Genomic DNA, 27,995 nt, shown 5'->3' on the forward strand with positions numbered 1-27,995 from the left:
AAGATATAGACAGACAGACAGACAGACAGACAGACAGACAGACAGATAGATAGATAGATAGATAGATGAAGTGTAACATCAAAGATAGATAGACAGACAGACAGATCAAGGGATGAAACGTAACAACAAAGATAGATACAGACAGACTGATATATATATATATATATATAGATATATATATATATATATATATATATATAAAAAACAAAAAGTACCAATAAGAATACCGTTAAAGTACCGAATCGATAAGCAGTATCAATAAGAGTAGAAATACCATTAAAACCTTAACGATACCCATCCCTAGTCACGAGTCTGGGTGGAGTATTTGAATCGGCAACACCTGCATCACATCAGAAGCTAATTAAGAAGACTACAAAAGAGGTGCTTAAGCTGCGGTATATGGGGAGCTAATATTTCTTTATAGTATAGTAGATGGTTTGCCAGTGACATATATTATTTGGAGGACACTTAAAAGCATAAATATCTATTTTCTTTTCCCATACACTGCCTTTCAAGTTACTGCTCAGGATAGTCACTTGTGAACGTGTTGGTACCATCAGCCAATCATCATTGCTATGATGTCAACGTCCTGCAGCTCCTGTGTAATTAGCCACATGGCAGGCTCATTCATCCATGCACATGAACACATTTAATCTAACATACATACAGCTCAACAGCTTCTACAGCTTTCACTGTCTTGTGTAAACATGACTGCAACCTCAATATCTGTTTTCATTCAACTTCAGCAAACATGTTTGTAGAATTTGAGTTATAACGTTGAGTTTGTTAGGGTCAAATCGACAGAAACAGATCTTAAGAATGCACACATAGAAACTGTTTAAACATAGTAGCACACCAAAAGTAGATAACATCAATCTGTTTTCATTCAACTTCAGCAAACATGTTTGTAGAATTTGAGTTATGACGTTCACTTCAAAATGAATGTTCTGTCATTATTTACTCGTTCTAAACCTGTTTGACTTTCTTAGGGTCAAATCGACAGAAACAGATCTTAAGAATGCACACATAGAAACTGTTTAAACATAGTAGCACACCAAAAGTAGATAACATCAAAATGAGTATAATTAAATATACGTTATAACTGGTGTTCTTCATACAAACAAATCAGATTTAAACAGGAAACATTAGACAAATTATGTTAGTAAGGCTACACAGTGCTAAACATTTCCTTCAAGCCCAGTTTTACATTTGACGTATTGAGAATTAGCAGGGTATCTTGAATATGTGCAGGGCATTTTGAAAATTACTCTAGTAGGTGGAGAGTCTGGAGACAAGTGACTGTCATTGAATCATTGACTCAACTGATTTATTCAAAACCACTGATTCGTTCAGGAACAAAATAAGTGATCTGCTGAATTCTGAGCTGCATACTACTCTTAATATTTCTGCCACATGGCAAAAATAGTATGTCGTTCCGGATTCAGCAGATCACTTAATTTGTTCCTGAACGATTCAGTGGTTTTGAATAAATCAGTTGAGTCAATGATTCAATGACACTTGATTCGATCATGCATAACGGTCGATTCTGCTTTGGCTTCATTTAGAACCATTTTTGTTGATGCAGAAAGATGAATATTGTGTCCAAAATTCTAAGTTACTCAATATTAACTTCTTGTTTATTGAACTGCGATATTAAAACAATATCACATTTACAATCATGCTGGTCCACTGCGAACCATATAAATGCATATGCTTTTATCCAAATTCAGTGTGGATGCATAAAATTGTCATTTAACTGTTTTGAAGACATAGAGATAATTCATTAGTATTTGAAATATAAGCAATAAACCATCAGAAGGTAGATCCTATAATTGTTTGCTTCATAGAATGTTGTAGCCAGTTCCCAATGAAATATGGAAATGTCACTAAGAAATGGATATACCAAACTGCATCTGCATAAACCGCACACTCCCGCATGCCAGGTTTACGTTACGACATTTGACTTACCGTACCGTTTAATCCACATCAGCAAAATAAATCTGCCATACTCTCCCACATCTCTCTTTAAGCAATAGGCTATGTACTGAAGCTGAATGTCTTTGGCAATGCAATCGGTCTGAATCGGGAGAAGTTGATTAATAGGTTTTCCTTGGGCTGAACTGTCCAGTCTGCTGTTATTTAGTGCTAGCCATCAGTAATCAGTACTGTCACCTGGCTTTACTTTAAAACCCCATTACTCCTTAGTGCAGGTCTCTGAAGCCCAGTATAACAAATTTCCACTCATACTTCTATTGTCTGCACAAGAGAAGATTGACAATGACACCTCGCACATTGTGCAAATCTGTATGATGAGAAAAATATGACGAGGGACTGTTAGTAATCTAGAAGCTTGCAAACAGCTGTTAATAACCGGAGCCCATGAGAAGAGAGAAATACAGCAGAGACAGACTGAGCTGCAGTGCTCGGACTGATAAACTCACAGCGTGGACAGAGAGATAGAAACACGAGTCCGCATATCACTCCTGCAGAAGCAGCACAGGAGGAGGGTGTAGATGAGTCCTGCTGGGAATTCTCCCACGCATTTGTCTGAGGAAGGGAAAGTCCATCTATTTGAGATAAACTTGTTCTAAGAAAATTCCAATATATGAGAGGATTTACACTTCAGTCCCTGTGTGTAACAGCGATTCGAATCTCTTAGAATGCCTTAAGATAGTCACTACAGAAATAGAAGAACATAAACATACTACAGAGCATGCATCTATATAACTATTTTGCATAATAATGATAATAATGATAATAGATTCAAAGGTTTGTCAAGGCAAACTCCATGTTGACTTGAGAAAGCAGTTTAAAAAGCTGGAAGTTTGAAGCGGTTTCAAAGTTTGACATTTTTAACTCTCTCGGATTTCTTTTTATATTGTCTTTCTGACCCTTAAAATTAAACGTTTTCATTTTAGTACTTGATGTAAAGCACTCTTGGCATGTGAAATAAGAAAATTTGACAAGATTTTACTATATCTTACTCCTATTGTTAGTTCAGAAATACAGAATCTTCTTGAGTTTTTTAGGAATAGCAGTAGCCTATTTATCCATTAGTAGCTACTGTGACTGAGCCGAATCTCTGATAAATGGTCCTACGGGGGAAATTTTCAATTCTGAAATTTACAGTATGCTTACATGGTACATTAAAGTCTTTAAAAATAAAACCTCAATACAGCTCTTTGAAAGGGGTAGAAAAAAATGATCAATTCCTCACTGAAGAAAACTGGCACCGCAAAGTGGGTTAATAATCCTCCTGTGCTAACAGCTCCGGTCTCATAATTTATTATTCGTCCTTGAACAATCTGTAGAGAAACCACACCTCAAACACACAGGGAGCCAAAGAAAACTGTCCGGGGACAATTCCTTATGGTGTATATTTTGAACCACATCCCAAACAAGGAATGTGGACTTGTGAGCATTTTAACTACTTTAGTTAAGCACCTCGTGAAATTCTCTCTCATATTGACCATTTGTAACGAGCTAAATTTAGCTATTCATAAGCTGAGAAGTCTATCTGTGTTGAATTTATCTTGAAAAACAGAGACAGGAGACTCCTTTTAAAATGGCAAAGCAAGTCCTCCTTCTTTCTCCACTAGAAAATCGTCCCACTTTTAGATGTTTTCCATATAATAAGATATTTGAGATGTTCCATTGAGCATTATCTACAGGCTCAAAGAGGTTTTATTAGCGTCATGGTGTTCTTTGACATAAACTCTCAAATATCCCCTGAAGTTCAGATGAGTGAGGGTGGTCTATCTCCTGTTCCTTTTTCCAGCTGAACAACCAGATGCCTCAGAGATTGTGGAAAACAGATGAAGGCTGCAGGTGTTCAAAATGTGTGTTCGCTACCAAACCTCGACAGTACTGAGAAGCGCTCAGTCTTTCAAAATAGCATACCATAGAGGAACATCATCCTTCTTACATTCGATAAGGTCCTACAAATATAGACCTCGAGGCCCGAATTATTTGAGTGATGGTAGGAGGGTTGGCACAAGACATTCTCAGCATTTTAATGGTTTGGTTTGGGCATTTTATGGTTTGGTTCGAGACTTTCCCACACTTTGGAAAGCCAGTCAGTGTTCAATCTTAAACGGAGAAGAAAGTGTTCAAGCTAAGAGCACAATATGTTCCCTGTTAAGCATTATTATCCATTTGCAGGCATGAAATTGTATTTGGCAAATTGCATTAAAATATATTTATCCTTTTGTAAATGAATTATTTGCTGTTTTTAGTAGTGGCAATAATTGTGTATATAAGCTGGCATACAATAAACGACCTGTCACAAAAGTGCTACGACCAGTTGCTATTTTCTTCCTCATACTTTAATTATGTGAAACGAGTCGCCAATATTAAAAAATATATATAAAACTTCCACTGAAGGAAAATTTGCCAAGAGATGAGAAACCTTTTATTTATTTGTATCTCTTTCTTTGATCGGTGAAGATTAGATTACCGTTTTTACATTGTGATTCCTTCAAATTTAGGGTTAGTTGCTCCATTTTATTTACTTAACTAATTATGGCCACATACTCCATTTTATTTTAATCCACATTTTTTCATGTTTGACATTTTTGTGTGTGCGAGTGTTGATTTTAGACCCTGTACTACCATGGGATCATGTTTAAATATAATGCAATCATAGGATGTATATTTATTATGTTTGTAGTAGAACCCAGAAAAGCAAGTTCTTTTACTAAAATTACCACACCCAAAAATATGGTGAACGGCCTCCACAACATACACATATGTGATTTCCCACAGTGCAAGAGTTGGACGTTCACAATGCCAAGGCTTTGTCATTCGTCCAGGCATTATGTGTTTGTGGCATATCCATACTTGGAGAAAGCACACATCGCTGTGGCCGAACAGTCTCCTGACTGACAGTATGAAATATCCTGACATTTCAGACACGCTCACATGTGTTTGTTATCCTGTGGGAAGCGCCATCCCACACAAGAGGATTTCATCCCGCCCTAAAGGCATAAATATAGAAGGATTCAAGGTCTTTACGTTGTGTGTGTGAGTGTTTGTGCATATACACACATCTGAATATTGTTCATAAAAACAAATCATTCTGACTGACTTCATCTGTGACAAAACAGAGATAAAAAAAAGAAAGTCCAGTAAATTAATTAATTAATTTAATTAATGTCTAGAAAGAAATGAATGGAAAACGATGCATTAAGGGCCAGGGGTGTAAACCTTTGAACAGAATGAAGATGTGCACATTTTTCTTATTTTGACTAAATATCTTTCTTTTGTTTTTTTGCCCTTCAGAAGCTCCAGAAGATACTTACATATTTCCCAGAAGACAAAATAAGTTAAATTTACCCCGATCTTCTCTTAATGCATGGTGTTTCCTTCTGCAGCATCAGTGAGCATTTGAACCTTCTGTAATAGTTGCGTATGAGTCCCTCAGTTCTCCTCAGTGTGAAAAGATGGATCTCATAATCATACAGTCATTGTTGGAAAGGGTTCAAATACACAAAAGACACTGGAAAACCAAAGAATTAGAGGGAGCTGAAGGATTTTTCTGAAGAACAGCAACAGCGGGCAGTTGAACTGTTCAGGACAAACAAGGCACTCATGAACAACTAAAAAAAAAAAAAAAAAAACTAAAATCACAGCTGTGGATCATCCAGGTATACAGTATTAAGAATCAAGCCTTTGTAAACTTTTGAATGGGGTCATTTTTATAAATTCAACTGTTATTTTCTCTTGTGGACTATATGTGAACATCTTTTATGTGAAATATCTTATTCAGGTCTGTAGTAAATAAAAAAATAACTTAATAATCTTATTTTGGTTAAATAATTCACATTTTGCAGATACTGCAACTGTGACATTTTGACCACAACTGTACGCTCTAAAATGACTTTCCTATTCAAGTGACGTAACTTGTCGAAGGTCATGTTAACATAATTGTCTAGCACTATTCCACTCAGTAACACCCTTCCTTTTACAATACAATCAAAGTCCCACCCTTTTTTATCCCTTTGAATATTCTGTTTCACTTGTAAAAACTTCACATTATAAAAACTAAAATGCGTTGCGAATGCTGTTTCATGTTGACTTTAAACAGCAGCTAGATTCTTAGCAACTAGCTTCGTTCCCTTCCTGGCTCCCTATCATGTACAAAGGCCAGTGCTGTGTGCTTAACATTTCAACTTTTTATGATCACATTATTCCTTTGTTAAGTTTAGGGGGCAATAGTTTCCAAGTTTTTCACACAGCTTAAACATCTAATCATAGCTCTTAATATTGACTTTAACCTCATTTTCATGTCCCTGTCCACCACACTTTGTCGCACTCATTAATGCCGGGCGTTGCTTAGCAAAATGTTTGTTGATATTCATTGTTCCACCTGTCTGCGCCAAGAAACTATGAAATACTATGACTACGACCATAATCACGGGTCACACTCTATTAGCACCTGGCTCACTCTTTTTGACACACACACCAGATGCCCCATTTTGGGGACAATATGGAGTTGGACACACTCCCTGGTGTGAAGCCTGAGTAGGGTGGGTATAACAGTGTATAAAGAACAGAGTCAACCTGGAAAACAGCTTTCCAGGGAGCTGTGGTGGTGACCAACCACATACTGACTCTAAAACGAAATGTCAGATTTAAATATGCATCTCAACACAGTATAAAGATAAGTTAAAAAGAACGGATTCATGTGAATTCTTAAGTTTAAACATCTTGATGATGTATTGCAAAAACATACTCTAACCTACTTTGCTTTCAAATGTTTGAGCTATTTAATATCTTAAAGGGGTCATATGATGCTGCTAAAAAGAACATTATTTGGTGTATTTGGTGTAATGAAATGTGTTTATGCTGTTTAAGGCTCAAAAAACACATTATTTTCCACATACTGCTTTCACAACGAAACACACAGCGTCTTCACGACATGGAGGCAACAGCAATACTACAGCGAGACTAAAAGTTACACCGCCTTTCTTTGCGTGAACATTTGGGCGGCGTTATGCAAATCTTCCCACATCGTGAGGTAGACATGTGGGGGCGTGTTAGAATGAGCCGTTTTAGGTAGGTGTGGCTGACTCTTAACTTTTATAAAGAATAGCTCTTTGGATTTGAGACTTTAGTCTTTGCAACTTTACAGATCTTCTTTATGCACCAAGAGCTTGTAACACTTCAAAGAGAAAGGAACAATTTAAATCGCATCATATGACCCCTTTAACTGGCTATTAACATGCCAACCGTTTAACTAACTTTAACTACCTACAAACATGCCAAGAATTTAACTACTGTCGATATGTCAACCAGTTATAAACATGTCGACAGTGTAACTAGCTATAAACATGAAGGCAGAATAACTAACTTTATAAATTTGCTGACAGTTGAACTTTAATCTTTATAAACTGACATTTGAATAATTTCAACTAACTATATAAACATGATGAAGGTTTAAATAATTGCACTATCTGAAACATAACAAATGAGTTATAAAACTGCTGACAGTTTAATTAACATTAGCTATAAACAAGAAGACAGTTTGACTAACTTTAACTACCTATAAACATTACAAGAGTTAGTAAATGTGTTGACAGTTTAACTGTAGCTAGCTGTAAAAATAGTTTAACTAACATTAGACTATAGACATCAAGGCAGTATAACTAATTTTCACTAACCATAAATTTGTTGGCAGCTGCATTTTAATCCTAATAAACTGACATTTGAATCATTTTAATTATCTATAAACATGTCAAAAGTTTAACTAACTTTAACTAGCACTAAACTTGTTGACAGTTGAACTATCTTTAACTACCTATAAACATGTCAACAGTTTAACTAACTTAACTAGCTATAAAAAATGTTGAAAGTTAACTAATTTCCCTAGCTATAAACATGTTGACAGTTTAACTAACTTTAACTAGCCATAAACTTGTTGATAGTTGAACTTTAGCTATAAACATGTTAGCAGTTTAACTAACTTAACTAGCTATAAAAATGCTGACTGTTTAATCAACTTTAGCTATAAACAAGTAAACCACTTCATAAATTATTATTAGCTATATAATCTTGTTGACAGTTGAGCTAACTAGCTATAAACATGTCAACAGTTTAACTTAACTACTTATAAAAATGCTGAGTTTAATTAACTTTAACTATAAACTTGTTGACAGTTTAACTAACTTAATTAGCTATAAAAATATAAACAATTCAACTTATTTCATAGCTATAAACATGTTGACAGTTTAATTAACTTTTAGTAACTTGCTCACTATGACAGTAGTACACATGCAAGTGAAAACAGACCGTAGACAAAGACGGTTTATGCTAATATACACTATGCATTGCATTATCAGTTAGTCTATAACACGTTTTGCAATGCAGTGACATGTGAACTCAAGCTTGAGCAGTAAGAAGCGCCTGTGTGTAGAGTAAAGCATTATACAGTCCAGACAAAAACAAATACACTGCATAAAGTTTTCATCAACATACGTATGCGGTTGGCGACGAGGTGATGGTTGAGCTCAGTTCTCAGCACCCAGCAGATAGAGATCCCACGCCAAATACACAGTAAAAATAATTACAAGCTTTTTGCAGGCATGATTTACAGTAATGAAACTAAAAAGGCTATGGAACCAATAAATGAATGAGTTTGTTTAAACATGCACTGATAAATATAACAACACGGGTCAAATGGTTAGCCGTAATGGAAAGGAACGTCGTAATTGCTAGTCCTATCAGGTTACAAAACAACTCTAGAGTGATCCTATATGTGGAATATATCTGCTGGGGAGGTCCTGTGGTACATGAGAATCTATGATGCATAAGCCAAGCCAAACTCACATAGGGATTAACAGATTTACTGTCTTTTTTATTAGTCTTATTTTTACAGTACGGCACCGGGATGCAAAGGGTGCAATCCACACCACTGTAACGTAAAAACATCTCGATGATGTTTTCCTAATTTCGAGAGAACCTCTAAGAAAAACAGCCACACACGCTCTGCAGTCCTGCAGCTAATTTCCAGATATTAACCTGCCCTGGGGATTTTTCCAATCTGCTCGCTTGCAAGACAAACGGCCCACAAGTTAGTTTTGAATGCCAAGTTTGTTTTCAATTTCCAGGATATCCTACGAGCACATAAGTTTGCTACAAAATGATAAGCATTTCATAAAGACAGAGAGCGAGAGAGAGGGCAGAAAGGAAGAGCAAATGGGACTTAGCAGGCATTTTGGCTCATAATGAAGACCAGATGGTTTACCTTCACTGGTAGCCACATTCTTGGGAGCTTTGGTGGGCGTATGATCAGTGCTGGAGCTCACATCGGAGACATCGCAGGAGATACTGGAGCTACCCTTGCCTGGGACAGAAGCGAAACAGAAAATAACGTTTTGTGAAAACAGCTCATTTTTGAGATCATACTTGACTGCATGCATTCACAATATATACGGTCGGCTCCATCAGCCAGCTCTGGGAGCCCTGGTGTGCAGTTTCACAGAAGGGTGGGGTGCAACGGTTCCCACTGTAAGTCAATATTATAACAGATGCAATAAAAGCACGATCGGACATTTTGGCCCAATCACTCATTCACTTGCTGGACCATTTCTGAAAGCAAGGAACCTCCTCTTGTTCCTAATGCAGAGCGAGGTCTGAGGTTTTCATGATTAAAGATTTCGAGAAGAACTCATTACTCAGTACTCATCAGGAACACTCTGAGGCTGAGCAAAACATCTTCCTGCCAAGACAATATCTGTGACTGGAACAATAGATGGAAGAAATTACTTTAGTATCTCCAACACTGGCAGAGTTTGCAGTTTCGCTATGATCCTCCAAGACAGATTTATCTATCATACATTAGGACATATTTGGCCACTGTGCAAGAGAACGAGCAGAGACCATTCGTGACGGCTTGTTACTTGTATTTGGTTGATGTTTTTTTTTAAGAGTTTGCACTTTAGTTCACATTTGTGGATTTTAAAGTTGGATTGGTGTTGTGATAAAAGTGGGGTCATTCACAGCCTGGAACGGAGATCCAGACATAAATCAACAACACTACCACCACCCTTTAGATTATGGTTCCCCACTCGCAGGGACAAGCCAGTGTTAAGCGCCTGACTTTTTTTTTATTGCATGAATTTCCATGTTGGTTGATGCGAGTGCTTGATTGGTGTTGGTCTAGCTGGTTGCCCACCATAGCCATGCTACTCACCAGCAAATCTTAACCCCCCTGTTGTGTCAAATTTTAGAGTGCACACTAGTACCTCCAGTTTGTTATTCTGACATTAATTCAGTCTCAAACTGATTAATTAGCAGAAGTTATTAGGCCACCACGAGCGTGATGTCATTAGCTCCTGACCAAAGTGTTTCAAACAATGGATGTGGGACCTACTTGCTATGGTTTCTAGAAACAGTCATGACTAGCTAGTTAACTTCTCCAGTAATGAATTGTATTATGGTAGTTAAGCAGTGAGTTTTTCATGGAAAGTGCACCCCAGCTTGGCCTTTCTGGCAAAACCCATTTTAATTGCATAATGTGATGAATTTCAGACTCATTTTTATTTGACAAGAAAAAACAAACCATTATGAAGTTGAGGTCCATGGAAAAGGTCTTACTTTCTGTAGAAGAAGATGTGAGTGTGTGCATGTGTGTTAATTTGGCAGGGTTGGTTTATGGCACGTCATCCTCAGTCAGGTCATAAACGTGAACCACAAGCGGCTCCATGTGAGCAGAGCACAGCTTCATCCCACAAACACCGTTCTCTCTGTAAACAAGTTCCTCTTCGCGCTCTTAACACACATCCATACAGGAGTAAACACACAGAAACACTCACTAACGCTCTTTTCACACATATAAAGAGGTCACGGAGTTGCTGTAGTGTTAGTCGCTGCAAATCGCTATATGTGTGAACGCCCCTTTACACGCCCGAAATGTTGCCAACATATGTCCACGCTGGAAAGCTGTTGTGTGAAGGTCTTTCAAACAAGCTGTCAGATTAGCGCTGATGCACTGAATGACTCAATGAACTCTTATCACCTTGGTCACGACGGAAAAACAGCAGAATAACGTGAGCCGCACTGAACACACTGTTACGTGCTGCAGTGACATCAGTGAGCCACAACATCTGCTTCAGTTCCTGTTGTAGTCGGCAGAATGGGACTCATCCGTCAAGTCGCTTTGCACGCCTTGAATTACGAACAGATACGGACGCTGTTATTATGATGTTGCTAGGCAAAGCTTTCACAAAGCACAAAGTCTTCAGCTTAATCAAAACGGATGATGAAACTGTATTACTTTGTTGCTAAAAGAGACGCAGCAGCGTTTGTACTCAGAATCAAGAGCTAAAACCACAGATATTTGCTTTGGTACTGTTCTACAGGCGATTTTCACAACTCAGTACTAAAAAATGATGTATACAAATGCGGCCTGAAATGTATAAAAGATGACATGAGGGTGACAATATACAGGAAAATGAAGAGGTCAGCTCTCACCTGTTTATTGTGGCATGCACACACTTTCTTGAAAATGGGCATTCACAATGACAGCTTTACAGTTCAGCACAAGGGTAAACACAGAGATAGGTCATTCTCTAAATGTTGATTTTAGGACTTACAAAAAGTGTTGAATTTAAAGGGATTGTTCATCCAAAAATAAACCTGTTGAACACAAAAGAAGTTATTCTGAAGAATGTTCATAAACAAGCAGCTGACGGTACCCATTGACTTCCATAGTATTTATTTATTTTTTTCATATTATGGAAGTCAATGGCTACCATCAACTTTTTGATTACCAACATTCTTCAAAATATCTTCTTTTGTGTTCAACAGAAGAAAGAAACTCATAGAGGTTTGGAACAACTTGAGGGTGAGCAAATGATGACAGAATTTCCATTTTTGGCCGAACGATACCTTTAAGCAATTTTTTTCCTCCAATAAAAGCTGATGGTAAGTTTTATTATTATTATTATTATAATTATTATTTTTATTTACTTTTTTGACATTATTACCAACCATGAATTTGTGACTTGTGACAGTAATGCCAGCGACAAATTCTCACATAAAATACATGTTCTAAGATGGTTTCAAAACAATCTGAAAATTCACACCACTGATCTATTTAAAATAAATAAATAATAATTTTTTTTTCTATTAAAAATTTTCATATGAATATTAAGCAATGTAACTGATTTAAAGTAACCTTTAAATAAATTGCAAATATTACACACACACACACACACACACACACACATATATATATATATATATATGATAAAATGTAATAGAATTGCAAAACAATATAGAGCCAAGCCATGTAATATTATTTGATATATTGTTTAAGTTATGGAATGAAGCTGTTTATATGGAAATTCTTGACTATTTGAGATCTTTTTTTTTCAATGGGCGAGAAAGAAGACGTCAAAGTTTACGAGATCCATCACCTGATACAGTGGGATGCAGCTGAAACTGCAACTAGCAACCAACAGTACAGCAGTTTAATCACTGTCAGTGTGAACGTCCTTTAGATCATTGATTTGAGATCCTTTGCTCTTAGACGGGCGCTGAACTTTGACTGAACTCTGACCTGCAAAAATGACGTCTGGAAAATCCAAAAGTCTCCACTTTCTCCTACTAAACTAGGAAGAAAAGAGCTCTGCTCGACTGTGAGAATAAATCTGAATCATTAAGCTGTCAGTCGTTTGCCATCCCAAGCACAGCCACTTCCCATCACGTAAAGGGAGAAATGACAAAGGAGATTTCCTTCGAACGTTCACAAACGTTTCATCACTCATGGCCTGAGTGGCCAGTCCTGCTTTTGATCCAATGACCTTAATCCATAAGTCATATTAGAGCTCTTTTCCTCCATGATGGAAATTTCAAATACTCCTAAGTATTCCAGATGGAGACTGAAAGAGAAGGACTGTCCTAAGCACACATTCCCACATTTGCCTTGATTTGTGCTGTTGCACTAAACATGATATTCAGTACAATTGCATGTAAACAGCTCAATGAGCGTGAAGTTCATTTCAAGTAAAAATGTAGCCAGTTATATTATCCGTTTTCCAAAAATACTTTGCACCTGCTTAGATCATGGTGGTCCGAAGGAAAAATAAACTATGGATTCGAACTCATATTTCTGTAATTGCTTCACACACTTTAAAACAAAATGCCAACATGTTGAATGAACACACATGCACTTGCAAAGTGAATCACTATAGATCCATTAAATGGTCTATTCAACTCAGAGAGAAACAGTAAAGCTGCTGATCTCAACAAGAGGTTGATTACATTTATATTCAGCTTGAATTGGCATGTTTATGGTAAGCTTAAAATAGTTGTGAGTCACAAAATCAGACTACAGAGGTGGTCACAGGAGGTGCCTTTGAGGCACATCACTATCAGGTACACAATGATCTGTTTCACCTGAACACTTATGATCAAATCTCCCAGAGCAGATGTTAATGGCAGATGTGAACAAGGCCAGAGAGAGCTGACTGTGAGCAGTTTGACACACCCACGAGTGTTGAGTTTTACTCAAAACTGCATAAAGTACACACATCTGCACGACACCATCAGGAGCTCAGGACTGTTTGTAAATATCAGCGGTTGCTTCAGGGATCAGAACTGCACACAAACATCTACTCTGTGCCATATGAAGTTACACAAATGGTTACTGTTACCAAACAAGTTTCCCAAATATTCCCCTTATTTCCCCTTATGGTTAGGAAGTGTACAACACCTGGAAAAAGTGATCTGTTAGCATTTCCATTCATCTCAGTAGCAGTTGCTTATTTGAAACAAACCCCCTTCTTCTTCTTCTTCTTGTGCTGTTTTATGGCGGCTGACAAGCCAACTTATGGTGTATTGATGGATTGGAATTGATGAAACCTATATCTTTCAATTTCTTAATCAACTCTTCTCTTTCCTAGGTAAATACTGCACAATGTAGGAGTACATGCTCAATAGTCTCTGCTTCACTACAGGATATACATAATCCAGTCTGATGTTGACACTTTTTATTTATGTGTTCTTTAATTCTTCCTTTTATTTCTGCTTTACTTCAACGGTCATTTGTTGCATTGCCTGTTTGTACTCGCACACGTGCAGGTGTTCACCCATATGAACCTCAGGGCTATACCCATTTTCTGTATTCTGAGCAGATTTATAAATATCTCATATATTAATTCTTGTCTTGTTGTTGACTGCCCACTTAATAAAACTATTTAAAGCTGAACAAATAACTGCCCTTACTGGCTTAACGTCCTCCACCCATTGAATAGCCAACTATCAGCTCTGTTGTAAAAACGGATGCATAACTGGTTGTCCTTTTCTGAATATTGACTCGGAGTCTCTGAATAAATACAGCTGCAGCCGTATGCGCTGCTGTAGGATGCTTTGACCCATCTGAGGAATATATGGAGCATCGAGGAGTATCCAAATACTGCTGAACAACAACCTCCTTAGGTATAGATCTTTCATTCTTAATCTTATATTGTAGATTCAGTTCAACGCGATAGATCTATAATTTGTAGCATTATGCTTGTTCTTAGCACAGGGATAATATCCCTGTGTTTCCATGAGGACGGAAGTCTCCCTGTGCTCCACACTTTATTAAAAACACGTGATATAAAATTCAAAGACAAATCAGATCATTCTCATCCTTTCCTGGAGATCTTTGCTTAACTCCCCCAACAGCTCTTTCTTTACTTCATGTCATGTAAATTTCATATCACGATGGTCATTACTCCATCATGATATTTGGATGTTTTTAGATTGCCATCTATTTATTTTCAATTCTTCTAATGTTATCATTACTGTGCACTTTAACAAACGCCTCTGCTAACATTTCTCAACTCAACTCAACTCAAACTTTATTTATAAAGCACTTTCAACACCACGACTGGAACCAAAGTGCTGTACAGAGAAAGATAAGGGGGGGAAAAAAATACGAATAATAAGAATAATATAAAAACAAATGAAAAATAATAATAGTAAAATAAAAGAAAAATACATAAATAATAATAGTAACAAATGTAAATTTCATATCACGATGGTCATTACTCCATAAAATGATATTTTATTGCCATCTATTTATTTTCAATTCTTCTAATGTTATCATTACTGTGCACTTTAACAAACGCCTCTGCTAACATTTCTCAACTCAACTCAACTCAAACTTTATTTATAAAGCACTTTCAACACCACGACTGGAACCAACTTTGAAATTAATTCTGTATCGTACAGGTAACCAATGCAGTTTGATTAACACAGGAGTAATATGCTCTTGCCCCTTTGTACTTGTTAAAAGGCTGGCAGCTGAGTTCTGGACAAGCTGCAAACGAGAGCGAGAGAGCTGATTCAAACCCAGATACAACACATTACAATAGTCCAAACGAGATGACACAAAAGCATGAACAACCTTCTCCATATCTGCCTTTATCCAGATATGGAGAATCTCTCCAAAAAAAATATCTCTCCATATTTCTGCCTTTTCTTCATTAGTCACAGCTATTCTTTCCACATTACTCAGAACAGGCAGACCAAAGTTTCTTTAAAAACCACCCATCTTTTTGATCATACCCCATACTTCACTGACATCTACTTTCTCCCCTACAGAATCACCATAATTTCTCCAGTACTTCTTCTTAGCAGCCTCTCACATTGACTTGCGCTTTTTTATATAGAATGAAGTTATCAAATATGTACGCTTTAAAAGCCTTATTTCTAGCTTGAATTGCTTTGCTACATAATTCTGTCCACCATGGAACTGATTCTGATCAACATGTGAGCCTTCATTTCAGTCTTTTCGCTTCAATCACCTTAGCCCCCGATATGTTACTGTATCAGTGGATACATCAGTTGGAATTCCAGAGATTACTCCCCTTAACCAAGCTCTCTTACTCAGTACTGTACCACTTTCTGCTGTTTTTTTATTTTTAGAAGATTTCCATTTCTTAGAGTCACTCTGTATATCACCTACTGCTTTTTTTAAAGCCTTGGTAAGTTTTACTGCATTGATCACGTTACTATTTGCAAACTTCATCAGTATCTTCAAATCTGATGTCCTTGAAAATGTCCTTTCCAGCATCCTGTCTTTTTCACGATCAGTTCCCAATTCATTCTTTAAGTTTCCTTCTCTTACAATGGACAATATTACTCCAATCATTTACTCCTGTATTCTTACTGCTAGATTCTTCCTCCATCTCCGGATCACTTCTAATGTCACTTCCCTCCATCAATGCTCCAGTCACAGTCCAGTGTTGTCAAGCTTGTTCTGCCACCCTCCAAACAAACCCCCTGAATGCCATCTGTGCTTCATGGGCACTCAGAGTATTTGTCATGTGACTGATCACTGGTCAAAAGCAGCAAATCAAAAAATGATTGTGATTTTAACAGTAAAAGACTGTAAAAATGCTACAGTAAAAACCTGTTTAATATGTTGTTTATTAACATTACATCAGTTAATGAAATACTGTATTTTATTGTGAATTTAAGTTAAGTCTGTAAAACCTAAAATGTTGCTACCATATTTTTTACGGTGAAGTTCTGGCAACCACAGCTGCCGGTATTTTACCGTAAATGTCACAGATTTTTTTTTACAGTGTATGGTTATAGTTAACTAAACCATTTTTTGTTTGTTTTTTTCAAATAAAATAAACATTAACTGAAATAAAATATAAAAACTTATTTTATTTCAGCTAGTTGCCAAGGAAACATTTCTCATTCTCATTTAGCTTAACTTGATGTACTAAAATCTAAAAACTAAAACTAAAAAATGTATCTAAAATGCAAGATGAAAGATCTAACATGAAAATGGAATAAACATATAATATAACACTGTCCTAAAATCCTTAGCAGAAAGAAGATGGCAATTTAAAATAAGAGGCTTGTTGGAAGAACAATGTTTTGGCTTCGAAAGCTGTAAAAGTACTAAACAGTTTCATAATTAAATTGACTTAAGGGAATACTGTGTTGTGTTGCATCTGTCGCGGTTCTATGTAGTGGGTGTGGCCTGTATCGTTCCAGTGGTTGTGGGCGTGGTTTAATCTTGCTGGCCGCAGATACCTTTGCCAGGTAACCCCGCCCCCAAAAACACCAGGAAAGAAAGCAGACAAGCTGTCTATTCGTAACATGCTTCAGTGATTTGTGCTGTTTTACAGCCACACAGAGACAAGTGCGTCTCAGGATGACTTCTGTGCTGACAGGGACTATTCTTTCTTTTTTCTTTTTCTTTTTTAATACCACGTTTTATGGGTGTTAGCTACAATCACTTATGTTTTAGCTTCATGAATTTAGCTGTGCTTTAATACACGTACCATTTCTTTGTGATTTTTTACATTTGCCTATTAGATTCGATTTTTTTTTTTTATCAACAATGCTGCGCAATTCCCCTCATTTTAGACTTCATCAAAATGTGCATCATTTATTTATACTTATTATATTTATTTATAACACACCGAGGGCAACTTTTTATTTCTACAACCAAAAATCCATGCCAGTTACTAAAAACCAGCATTTAATTTCACAGAAAGTGAAGTGTTGTAGTTCTTGGAGATCACATACCTTCACTTCCACACTGTTTGCCATTGTTCGCACCCATCCCGAAGAACACATAGTCTCTCCTCACAGTAACAAATCTAAAGCAGTCAGATTACACGGGCAAAGTCCTCGAGCAGACAAAACGTATAGCTCCATTATGCATGTGTTCAGAGCGCAGACCGTGCGCGAGCATGAACCCAGCAGTCCTGGCGAGAGCGGAGAGAAATCAGCGCCACTGAGAGAACTAACCGCACGAGCTCACTCACTTCCACTGCGACTGTAGGAGGACGAGATGGAGGGGCTGGGCCAGCTTTAAAGAGAGCCTCAGTTTAAAATGCCACACATCAGCATGCAGCACTCACGGACAGTGCATCTAAAGTTTATAGGATAATGTTTGGGGTATGAGAAAAAATGATACATACAATTAGACTTGTGCGGGTATTCGGTAATGCGATATATCACGGTAATGAATATGCACGGTATTGTTATCGTGGGCACTTCTAAATACCGTGAATAATTATATATTACAAATTATTCCGAATTTTGAATGCATTTTAAGAATACTTTTCCCATCAACTGGTCAAAATGCACAACACGGCTGTATGCTGCGTGAAAAACACGTGCGCACTCTGATGTAAACAAGCGCTGACGAGAAGCACATGGCGGAACATGTGAGAGACGCTCTGGATGAAAGCGCACTTTCACTCTCTGACAGCAGAGGGCGCTAAACTGCTTTTAATCTGTGTAAAACTTTTAACTTTATACATTTTTCTGTATTGCTTTATTGCATTTAAATGTTGTTATTTTTGTTATAAGAAAAAAGTTATTAAACCTGTTATACTGTATTATGACAGCACTTTTTTTAAATTAAAGTTCAATATCGTGATAATACCGTATACCGTGATAAAAACATTAGCAATTAATCGCAACATGAAAATTTGATACCGGCATATCCCTACATACAATATAATATTAAGTATCGGACACTTAAGTAGCATTTTAAAGTGTATTAATCAAGTTAATTTTTTAAAGAACATTTAAGGAATAAATAGAATGCAACACAATATGTCAATATAGTCTCTAAACATAAATGTCTTAGCAATGCTTTAAAGTTTAAAAATGCAGCTTCCGATAAATCTCCATTACTTGTTCAATGATCATTTTACCTCATGACACTGCAAAAAAATGTTCTTCATCAGGATTTTGGTCTTGTTTTCCAGTGCAAATGTCTAAAGATTCTTATATTGACTTTTTTGTTTTATGAGAAATTGATTGAAATTAACTGAGTTCATGCTTAAACAAGAACAAATATCTGGCACTGCCTCTGGGGTTTGAAAACTTCTTGTTTCATTCCACACTGACAGATATTTGTTCTTGTTTTAAGTATGAACAGTTTTTTTTTTCAGGAAACTAGACCTTTGTATGTTCAATTTTTGTGCTTAAATAATTTTATTGGAAAACTAAATAAAAATACTTTTTTTTTGCAATGCATGCAACATTTAATGCCATGAATTTAAGACTTGCTGCACAAATTTAAGATCTTTTAAGGCCTTAAATTGTGGAAGGGTTGAATTAAGACTCAAGACAGAAAACCTGATGAATGCCATTGCATTATAATATGCACTTTGTAGTCAACGTTTAGTGGACCATGTGAGAACTTGAGGAAAACTGACTTCATGTACACTAAAATCTGATGAAAATACATTGCCAAAATGGTTGAGAAAAGTAAAATTAGTTCTGTGATAATGTAGTCTAAGATGAAAGAAAGAAATCCAATTGACACTGCAATGCAGATGCATCTATGAACACATTTGTCACTAACATATTTGGATTAATATAAACTGAATTGAGTATTGCTGCATTTCAAACTTGTGTTATACTCGAGGGGCCATTAATAAAATAATATATTAATATCAGTGGCAGGACATGTTTCCTTTAGCCTGCATTCTTACTGTGTGTTCTATTGTTAGTTAGGCTTCCTGTGCAGAATAAAGCTGTTTGGGACTATTAACGGACGCCTCTGAACAAAACAGGAATCATACACACGGGTATTTTTGTCAAGGAATTACTTCCATGAAACTCCCATCAATTAGTAAATGCCTGTGACCTTTGTGTTGTAGCGACGATACAGAGTTTCTTATTGTTTGCAAGTGCTGACATTGTGTTTTTGTGCTGGTGGCCCTGAATGGGTGGACACGTATTGTTTTAGAAGTCAACATCTCTCTCTTTATCAAATTCCTATTATGACAAAAGGTGAATAGACTCCTGCCAAAGTTCTTACAACTTCATGTTCGGACCACACATTTTTAAAGAGATCTCTCTAAATACCAGTGACTGATCTGAGCACAGTCTGTAAAACATGCCGGGTTGCACAAAAGTTATTTTACTTGGAACAGTTTGAGAAAAACTTTAGCGTCTACTTGTGACTGGTCTGTTTGGCTTGCATGGTACCAATCAGCAGTCTGTTGGACTGAGGTCAAATGCCAAGCCAGAGAAAGCGTTTACAGCCAAACGCTCTGCAACCCAAGAACGCTATCTACTTCCCGTCTCTGGGGCTCTACTGATGCAGGCTGGAACACACAGACACACATGTGCAGATGTGATAGCACAACAACAGGAAGAAACCCTTGAGCAAACTGTGCTTCAAATGTGGTTTTCACACACAGACACACGTGCAGATGTGATAGCACAACAACAGGAAGAAACCCTTGAGCAAACTGTGCTTCAAATGTGGTTTTGAAAATGGCTGTGAAACCTGAGATTTGGAGAGAACTTACAACATTAAAGGCCAGATATTGAAGTTGCAAAATCTGAGGTTTTAGTCATATTAAACATTTCTTCCTTTTGTAGGATGGGGTGCAAATCATTAGTCAACAAAACACACTGTTTTGAGGAGGCATTTGCCCAGAGTCCCCAAAGGTAGCATTTGTAGTAATGCATTTGTTTTTATTGCTGAAACTTTAACTAATAGCCATAAAGCCTCGTAACAGTGGTGTCAGGTCTTAAAAAACAACCTCCTGTGATGTCAGGGCATCTCAGGCATCACATACTTCCCTACCAGTGTTGGGGTTTTTACGTAATCAGATTACTTTTTCAAGTAACTAGTAAAGTAATGCATTACTTTTTAATTTACAAGAAAATATCGGAGTTACTTTTTCAAGTAATGCCAGTTACTTTGTTTCCTCATGTATTGACTGCAGTTCTCCTGTGCTCATGTTGAGAGGAATCAGGAGTGCAGAGGCATTGTGTGCACTGTGTGAACATGATATTGTAGTTCTAGACTAAATGTCTACATGCATTTACTCATCTCACTTACACAAAAACAGATTCAGTATTCCTCAAAATGAACAAAAACAGAAATGCAAAACCTGGCACAAACCTGCAATAATTCAATGTATAATACAAATTAGAAAGATGAGAAAAAGTAACAATAATTTGGATAAAAAGTAACACAATCAAGTTACTTTTTAAGGAAGTTACGCAATATTGTAATGCATTACTTTTAAAAGTATCAATCCCCAACACTGTTCACTAGGTGAAAAACAGAAGCATGTCTGAATTCACAGTACTCATAAAAGATTAGGCGAAAAGTATCTGGATGACCTACTACTTCCAGCGAGATTCTGAGGGTTGCATACAATGGACACTTTTTTTATGGATTTGTGAATGGCCTTGAAGCAACGCAACTGATGCTTATAGGTCACATTTATAACGGATAGTATTGTCATAGTTGTTTTGAAGTACTTTATATACTTATTTCAGTTGTGTGCCTGTAATAACTGCACTTGGATGCTCTACATTATCACATGGAAAATGTTCCTTGAAGCTACACATATTCATGGGCCTTTTAAAAATATTCTTAATTAAAAATGGCACTTGGTTGGATGTTTTATTTTATACAGTTAGATTAAACCATTTTTAAGTGTGGCTTAAGCATTGAAATGGCAATAAAATTCCCGGACCACAAGGTACAAGCAGACGTTACTTATGAATATCACAGGTATAAGTTAACAGATAAAATAGGCTTTTGTGGTGGAAAACCATAGGGAGACTCTAAAGCATGTCTTTTGTTGAGCACAGATTTATAAGTGATTCTCATTACATATTTGGGAAGATGGTTGGCACTTGTTGCATTTTTCAAAATGCAATTCAATAAATTGCACCAATTGGCAAGTAACACAGTTTCAGATACTCGCCAAAACTGATTTTCATGCATTTGGTGGAGTGTTAATTTCAGACCCTGGCAGAAATGCTAAGGGTGTCCCACACACAACCACTAGCTAGATTCTGCAGCGCTGTCAGGAGCAATCCATGCCTGAAACAAATGCATTTTAAAATGCAGGATTTAGCAGTTTGTTTAGTAATGGTTTAAGATTATTCCGCAAGAAGTATTTTTTCTTTCTGGAATAAATGCACACTGACAAACTGTGCACAATATGACCAGGAACAGCTCTGATTTCTTGTTAACTTCTAGTAGTCAGACCTGCATTCATGAGATAAAACAGCTTTCTATAAGCATTTAAGATAACACACCTTTATTTAAGATTTTTTTTTATTTAACGATTTAAGATTTGTCTAAAATAGTGTAAGAAATCTCTTAAACTTCTCTGTAGTAAAATCTCTCCTCATCCTATAGAAGCTCTGCAGGAAGTCCACTGGTCACCCAGTGTAAACAGACAGCCAGAGAAGCACAGGGGGAACGGTTAGCAACAGCATCTGTATTCGCATTATCAGCCACTGGGGCAGCAACAGACATAAGATAGCGGCCTGAAGGAGAGACCACGCTCTCATCCTCAACGGCCTCATGGGAGACGGAGGCAGACGGGTGGACGGCACGGATTATATCGCTCTCCATCGCAGCCGAGGACTCTGGGTCAGCTGCAGGTACGGGAGGAGTCGTCTGGCTGGCCACTTTCCTGCGTATGGCCCTCATCGTGATGGGGATGGACATGCATCTGGACAAACACACACACACACAAAAAACAAGAGTGAGTGAGGATTCAAGGACAGAGGGAGTTTAATCACATAAAATCTGAGAGCACTACATGCTTACAGGAAGGTGAAAGCAAAATGTTTAGTAAACATGGAAGGTCTGGACTCTACAAATAAGAGGGCGTTTAAATTCTATGGAAATCTGCAGAGCTTTCAGAGGATTCCATCAGTACATAACCTCATTTTTGCTGTAAGCTGATAGTTCCACCATAAAATTCTGCCATCAGGTTGTTCACCTTCATGGTCTTTCAAACCCAAGGCTTTTGTTCATCTTCGAAGCACAAATGAAGATATTCTGAATGAAACCGGAGAGATTTCTGTCCTCCGCGCGTCAAACACATACGTTTGAGCTTTTGTTGACCATATCTTATGTCCTCTATGCAGGAAATTGTGACCGTTTTGGTCGCATATGCTCCCGAAATTTAATCTGTGCGACCTAAAAATATATTTTGGAGCATTTGTGTGAGTGCAAATAATTGTTGTGGTGCGACCGGTTTTCATTTCTCTACAAAACGTTCGCTAAATACGGCACAGTATGCAACGGTTGTAATTTCAGCCGATCTCTGTGCCAGATTTGCACAAACTGCATTGCAATCATTTTCCAAAATGTCATTTGTGTGGAAATATTACGAAGTCGGTAAACGGCCGTTAACAGAGTCCAGAGACGCTGAAGACTGATGCAAAGAGGAGAAAATACTGTAGCAGGCAGAGCAGAAAATCCTGAATATTGAATTGGGGGTGAAGGGTTTATATGAATGTATCTCTTAAGTATCGTTCTGTTTTCAGCAAATAATACATGGTCTTTTTTTTGCTTCTCGCCTCTGTATAATGCATATTAGTGTTTATATGCACAGCTGCTTTGTTTACAGCAGTAACATTTATGAACTCGTGCAAAGTTTTGGGTGAGGAAGAGAATTTTTATAACTGATGCCAATATTCAGTTTTGCATGAACTAAGCCTTTAAGTATCGAGTTTGTTATTGATACGATTAACAAAACAGTTTGCATATGCAAAATGGCATCATTATTAGTGAGCATGTGCAATAGTGATGCAAAATGTTGGACTCACCGTGTAAGGACTCTGGATATGTAGTCGTCCAATTTATGATCCACAAAATCAGGCATCAGAAGTCTGCAGCTCATCTGATGAGAGTCCACCACAGTCACCTGAACTAGCACAGAAAAAACAACAAACCTTTCAGATAGCACGCAATGAATTTGCATTTATAGCATAGTGAATTTAATTTTTAATATAGTGTGTAACGGTCCTTACGAACAGCCAGGTGGTTGTTATCATCAAGGCTGAATGTAACAGAAATGCAGTGGTCTGATTCTGGAAGGATCTCACATCTCAGGTCATACAGTAAGCCAGCATCTACTGTATAAGAATAGAGAGAAGGCAAAAACTCTATCTTAAGTTACGACAAATGAGCCTGAGAAGGCCAGGAGAACGTGCTGCCAGTCTACTGCCAGCTGAATGCATGAATAAGCTGTATTAATGACCTATGAGCTGGCTGTGGTTACTGAAGCAGCTTGCCAGCAGGAGGTTGATGGCAGACTGATGGCGAAGGAGATCCAGTAAGGCAGGGACGTGGCCGGGGTGTGTGAAGGGAACTGTGTGAATTAAGGCTCCTTTCCAGGACTCTCGGCCCCAAACGGCCCCAGGGAACACATAACTGTGGTTCTCAGAGGCAGGCAATGGCTGAGAAACATTAAAGACAGTAACCAAGGTAAATAAGACCGAAACAGAGAAGAGCAAATGAATGAACGTCTGCTTCTGCTGTTCCAAAACAAACATCTTCTAGCAGCAAAGAATGACAAGCAGAATTCAATGCAAATATTGTAGAGTAGCCAGTAATGAACCAACCAAACAAACGTTCTGAATATCCCGTAATCTCGCTGTGCAGTATTCATATGATTATCATGGCAAACGTGGCTGTTTATGTAAAGTATAGTGGCTTGGGTTGCAAACAGACCACAACAAACTGAACCCCGTCTGTCCAGGAGATCTTGGAGCTCAGCGTTTTGCTGGTGTTCAAGAGAAGTTGAGGTAGAGGCTCCACCTGCTGGGGTTTCTCAGCTATAACTCCATCTGAGTAATGTTTGGAGGCCGGTTACTCGGCATCGGTACATGATATGGTTCAAAAACAATCGATTTTTAAGTGTCTCTCAATGTATGATGCACCTGTGATTTTGCCCATTTTCTCTATGAAGGACATAAGCATGGGTAACGGTGGCTGTAGTTTGAGAAGAAAGGTGGCAGGGAGTAATTCAGAGCAGGATTCAGTGAGCGGCTGAAACACTGGAAACCTAGAGCACACAAAAATAAAGATTTCATCTTGACTGATATAATAAGGGTCAGAAAAATCAATATTGCACCATTCATTCTTCTCTCTATAGAGCTAGACTAGAGTTAAAAGGAATTGGGAAGGTTTGAAAGAGCCTTTGTTCAGGGCACAAGTATGTCCCACTTCCTTGTCTGTACTTCAACCTGCAACCGTTAGGAGAGCATCACACTTTGTGAAGACAGCTGGTGTGAAACACTCCAGTACTCACCCGAAAGAGTCGACCTGAGGTGGAGAAGAGATCAGAGATGCCCTCTGCAGCCTGTGTGAGGCGTCACTGCTTCCCACTGTTACCAGAGCCATCTGGCCAACACTAACCTCACCTATACACAATTAAAAAAATAGTTACTTTAAATAAAATAAATATTAATTGAACAAATTTCTAAAATATAAAAAATTTTTTTTTTTACTTTTCTCATTTTGATTTAGTTTAACTTAATGTACTAAAATAAAATTTAAAAAAATTGAATTAATTTTTAAATACTAAAAATGAAAACACAATTAAAACTTTAACTGAATTAAAATTAAAACAATCTAAAAAAAAAAAACTATAATAGAATCTCAAACTGATGCTACTGGGTATTTTATAGTTATCTGATTGGACTGATTAGAATTGTTGTTGACAAATCAAAACTAAAACTTAAAAATAATAGAACTAAAATATATATATTTTTTTATTTTAGATAAAAAAAATAAAAAAAAAACTTACATTTAAACAAATTAGAAATGCTGACTTGGCAGCTAACACAAATAACATGGCTACTAAAATTGCTAAAACTGAAGAAAGAAAGAAGAAAAAAAAACGTAACTAATAAATGACAAATGTACATAAAGTTACTAAAACAAACTAAAATGAAACCTGAAAAAAAAAAAATGTAAACAATGTTAAAGAAACCTTAAAAAGCCAAAGTTTCAAAAACTCTTTAATAATATATAGATACTAAAATAACACTAGATTAGAAGTTGTGCAAAGTTACTGTTTTAATACCCGTGTTTGACAGCCTGATGAGAACATCTAATGGACTAATGTAGTACTCGATTGTCATTGGGGTTCCTGTGAGGAAGGAGACGTGAAAGAAGAGTTTAATATTTCACATAAAACATGCTGATCCGACACGGTTTTCCCTTGCGTACCCTCTTTGCCTGGCTGGACGTTCCCAATCCTGCCGTTCATGATGAGGTCAACGTGAAGGTCACTTTCTCTCAGAGACCTAGAGGAGACCGTGCTCATTGCATTATATGAGAACAGACTTTCATCTAGAGAAACATGTAACATGTCGGCTAGTTTCCCACACCTTGGTAAATGGGATATTTTGAAGAGATCGGTTTCCAGGTGTCGAAGACAGGTGTAGATTTTAGTCTTGACATCACTGCCAGAGCACAATCATAATTAGAGAAATACACAAATTGTTACCTAAAATCAGAAACCAGAAAGCAATACCTGTCTCCCGGGATGATGTAAAAAGAGGCAAGATCATCCAACTTTAGAGAGAATTCTTGAAATTTCTTCATCCTGTGGAAATATGATAAGCATTTTTACTCCAACTCCAATATATTTCAATGCATTTTTCTCTCGAAATAAAGAATATTTTGATTCACCTCAACAACTGGAGGAGTGATGGGCTGGACTACGAACAAAACCAAACCACGTTAATGCATTTCACAGACTCACAATATTATAAGCACATGGTCTCACCACAGGAGCTTCGCCGTGATGGGCCACCCTCACATCTTCCACTCTCCCCCCCCGCAGCAGCACCACCTCAAGGTAAAACAGGTCTGCTGTCAGGTAACACACCGTCTCTGTGGGGCTCATATGTGACGCCAATCTACAAAAACCAGGAGTCTGTCAGCTTAAATGATGAGAGACAGCTGCACAGAGTTTAAAGGAAGTAACTGCAATTAAATACGGAACTCATCGATGCGAGCGACGTGACACGGACACACCCAACACAATTAAGTCCCTCCCCCAGTTTCTCTTACTCCAAATTATAGGTCACTATATAATAAATAAAAAACATATTTAATGACGAAATCGTGTAGCTTTAATGATAATTACTTATAATAATTCTATAAATCATATAAAATAATTGTATGACATTATAATCAATCCATTACACACAAGCAATTTTAGTTTAACAATTATTATTAAGCATTTAGTTTAAATGAATATTAATAAATACACATATTAGGTCATATAAATAAGCTGTCAAATCAATAGATAATGCTTTAAAATGACTACGTGACCTTACGTGCTTGAGTCTCTATTGCTATATATGATCAACTCTATAAACTAACTTCATACACATACATACACACACAGTCTCACACACACAGGCATATATGATGTACTAATGTACACGCACACACTCATATTACACCACATGTGTTATGAATCAGTCATTCACCACTAATGCTATAGATTGGCCTCAGTTGGGCATCATCTCTTTCGACTCTTTGCTGCTTGAACTTTAAGATAACACGGCTGCATCTGGAGATGAACTGGAAGGCAGTGTCGTCTGTAACCTGAGGATCCAGAGGAGCGCTTTGTTTTGCTGTGATGTTGACTTGTCAGCATTAGTCACTTGTAACCCCACCCAGACCAGTGCTATTTAACATTATGTATACACTATTATAGCATTTATTGATATTTTAAATGAGCTTTTATTATTTATATATTCAGTATTTATTTAATTTTAGTTTAAGTATTAGTCGTCATGTTGTGTGCTTAGTTTTTTTTTTCAATATTTATATTGCATAATTTTATTTCCAGTATTTCTACTGTAATTGTGACAAAGCTGCTTGTTTTTAAACTCTTTATTAACAGAAAGTGGGAGAATTGATATTAAATTAACCATGATTCAGTTTGTGACTTCAGAGGTTTCAAGAACTATATCTTCTTCAACTAAAAACAACAGTTATTGAGGGGTAAGAAAGATATAAAAAAAAAAATTGTATTGTATTATAATTATAAAAAACAAAACAATGATGTATAATAATATATTTTTTAATCGTTTTAGTGAAAAATAAATAACTAAAACAATTTAAAAAATGTTACTTTATATGATAAAATAAATATACTAAAAACAAAATAAAAAATTTCATATGTTGCCTATCCATTTTAATTTAGTTTAACTTGATG

The 27,995-nt window shown here is 36.9% G+C and overlaps 3 protein-coding genes across 6 annotated transcripts in view; 1 reads left to right on the top strand and 2 right to left on the bottom strand.

Moving 5' to 3' along the window:
• The window catches only part of LOC107655697 (F-box/LRR-repeat protein 7-like), a 37,806-nt gene extending 20,067 nt beyond the window's left edge, over positions 1-17,739 (bottom strand). Inside the window, exons 1-2 of the mRNA XM_016443272.1 lie at positions 17,542-17,739; positions 9,245-9,343 (exon numbers count right to left, since the gene is read on the bottom strand). Of these exons, the coding sequence (XP_016298758.1) occupies positions 9,245-9,343; positions 17,542-17,578 (136 nt within the window). The 5' untranslated portion in view covers positions 17,579-17,739. The remainder of the gene's footprint in view (positions 1-9,244; positions 9,344-17,541) is intronic.
• A 4,326-nt stretch (positions 17,740-22,065) lies between these two features.
• Positions 22,066-26,677, bottom strand: med1l (mediator complex subunit 1-like). Of its 4 annotated transcripts, none has more exons than XM_016443258.1 (13): positions 26,550-26,677; positions 26,453-26,481; positions 26,295-26,366; positions 26,149-26,223; positions 25,988-26,064; positions 25,842-25,907; positions 25,065-25,176; positions 24,694-24,818; positions 24,485-24,600; positions 24,012-24,210; positions 23,786-23,886; positions 23,578-23,675; positions 22,066-22,472 (listed from the first exon to the last, which is right to left on the bottom strand). In XM_016443258.1, exons 1-13 carry the CDS (start codon positions 26,667-26,669, stop codon positions 22,148-22,150), a joined length of 1,515 nt encoding a protein of 504 aa, XP_016298744.1. In that variant the 5' UTR covers positions 26,670-26,677; the 3' UTR covers positions 22,066-22,147. The 4 variants fall into 4 exon arrangements, with proteins under 4 accessions (XP_016298744.1, XP_016298743.1, XP_016298742.1 ...); XM_016443257.1 differs by having other exon boundaries at positions 22,068-22,472; positions 23,578-23,680; positions 23,782-23,883; XM_016443256.1 differs by having other exon boundaries at positions 22,068-22,472; positions 23,578-23,680; positions 23,782-23,886.
• A 1,032-nt stretch (positions 26,678-27,709) lies between these two features.
• LOC107655676 (ras-related protein Ral-A-like) overlaps positions 27,710-27,995 on the top strand; it is a 2,870-nt gene continuing 2,584 nt past the window's right edge. Inside the window, exon 1 of the mRNA XM_016443246.1 lies at positions 27,710-27,733. Within this exon, the coding sequence (XP_016298732.1) occupies positions 27,710-27,733 (24 nt within the window). The remainder of the gene's footprint in view (positions 27,734-27,995) is intronic.

Source organism: Sinocyclocheilus anshuiensis, unplaced genomic scaffold, assembly GCF_001515605.1.
Source record: "Sinocyclocheilus anshuiensis isolate Anshui unplaced genomic scaffold, SAMN03320099.WGS_v1.1 scaffold631, whole genome shotgun sequence".
Lineage (NCBI taxonomy): Eukaryota > Metazoa > Chordata > Actinopteri > Cypriniformes > Cyprinidae > Sinocyclocheilus > Sinocyclocheilus anshuiensis.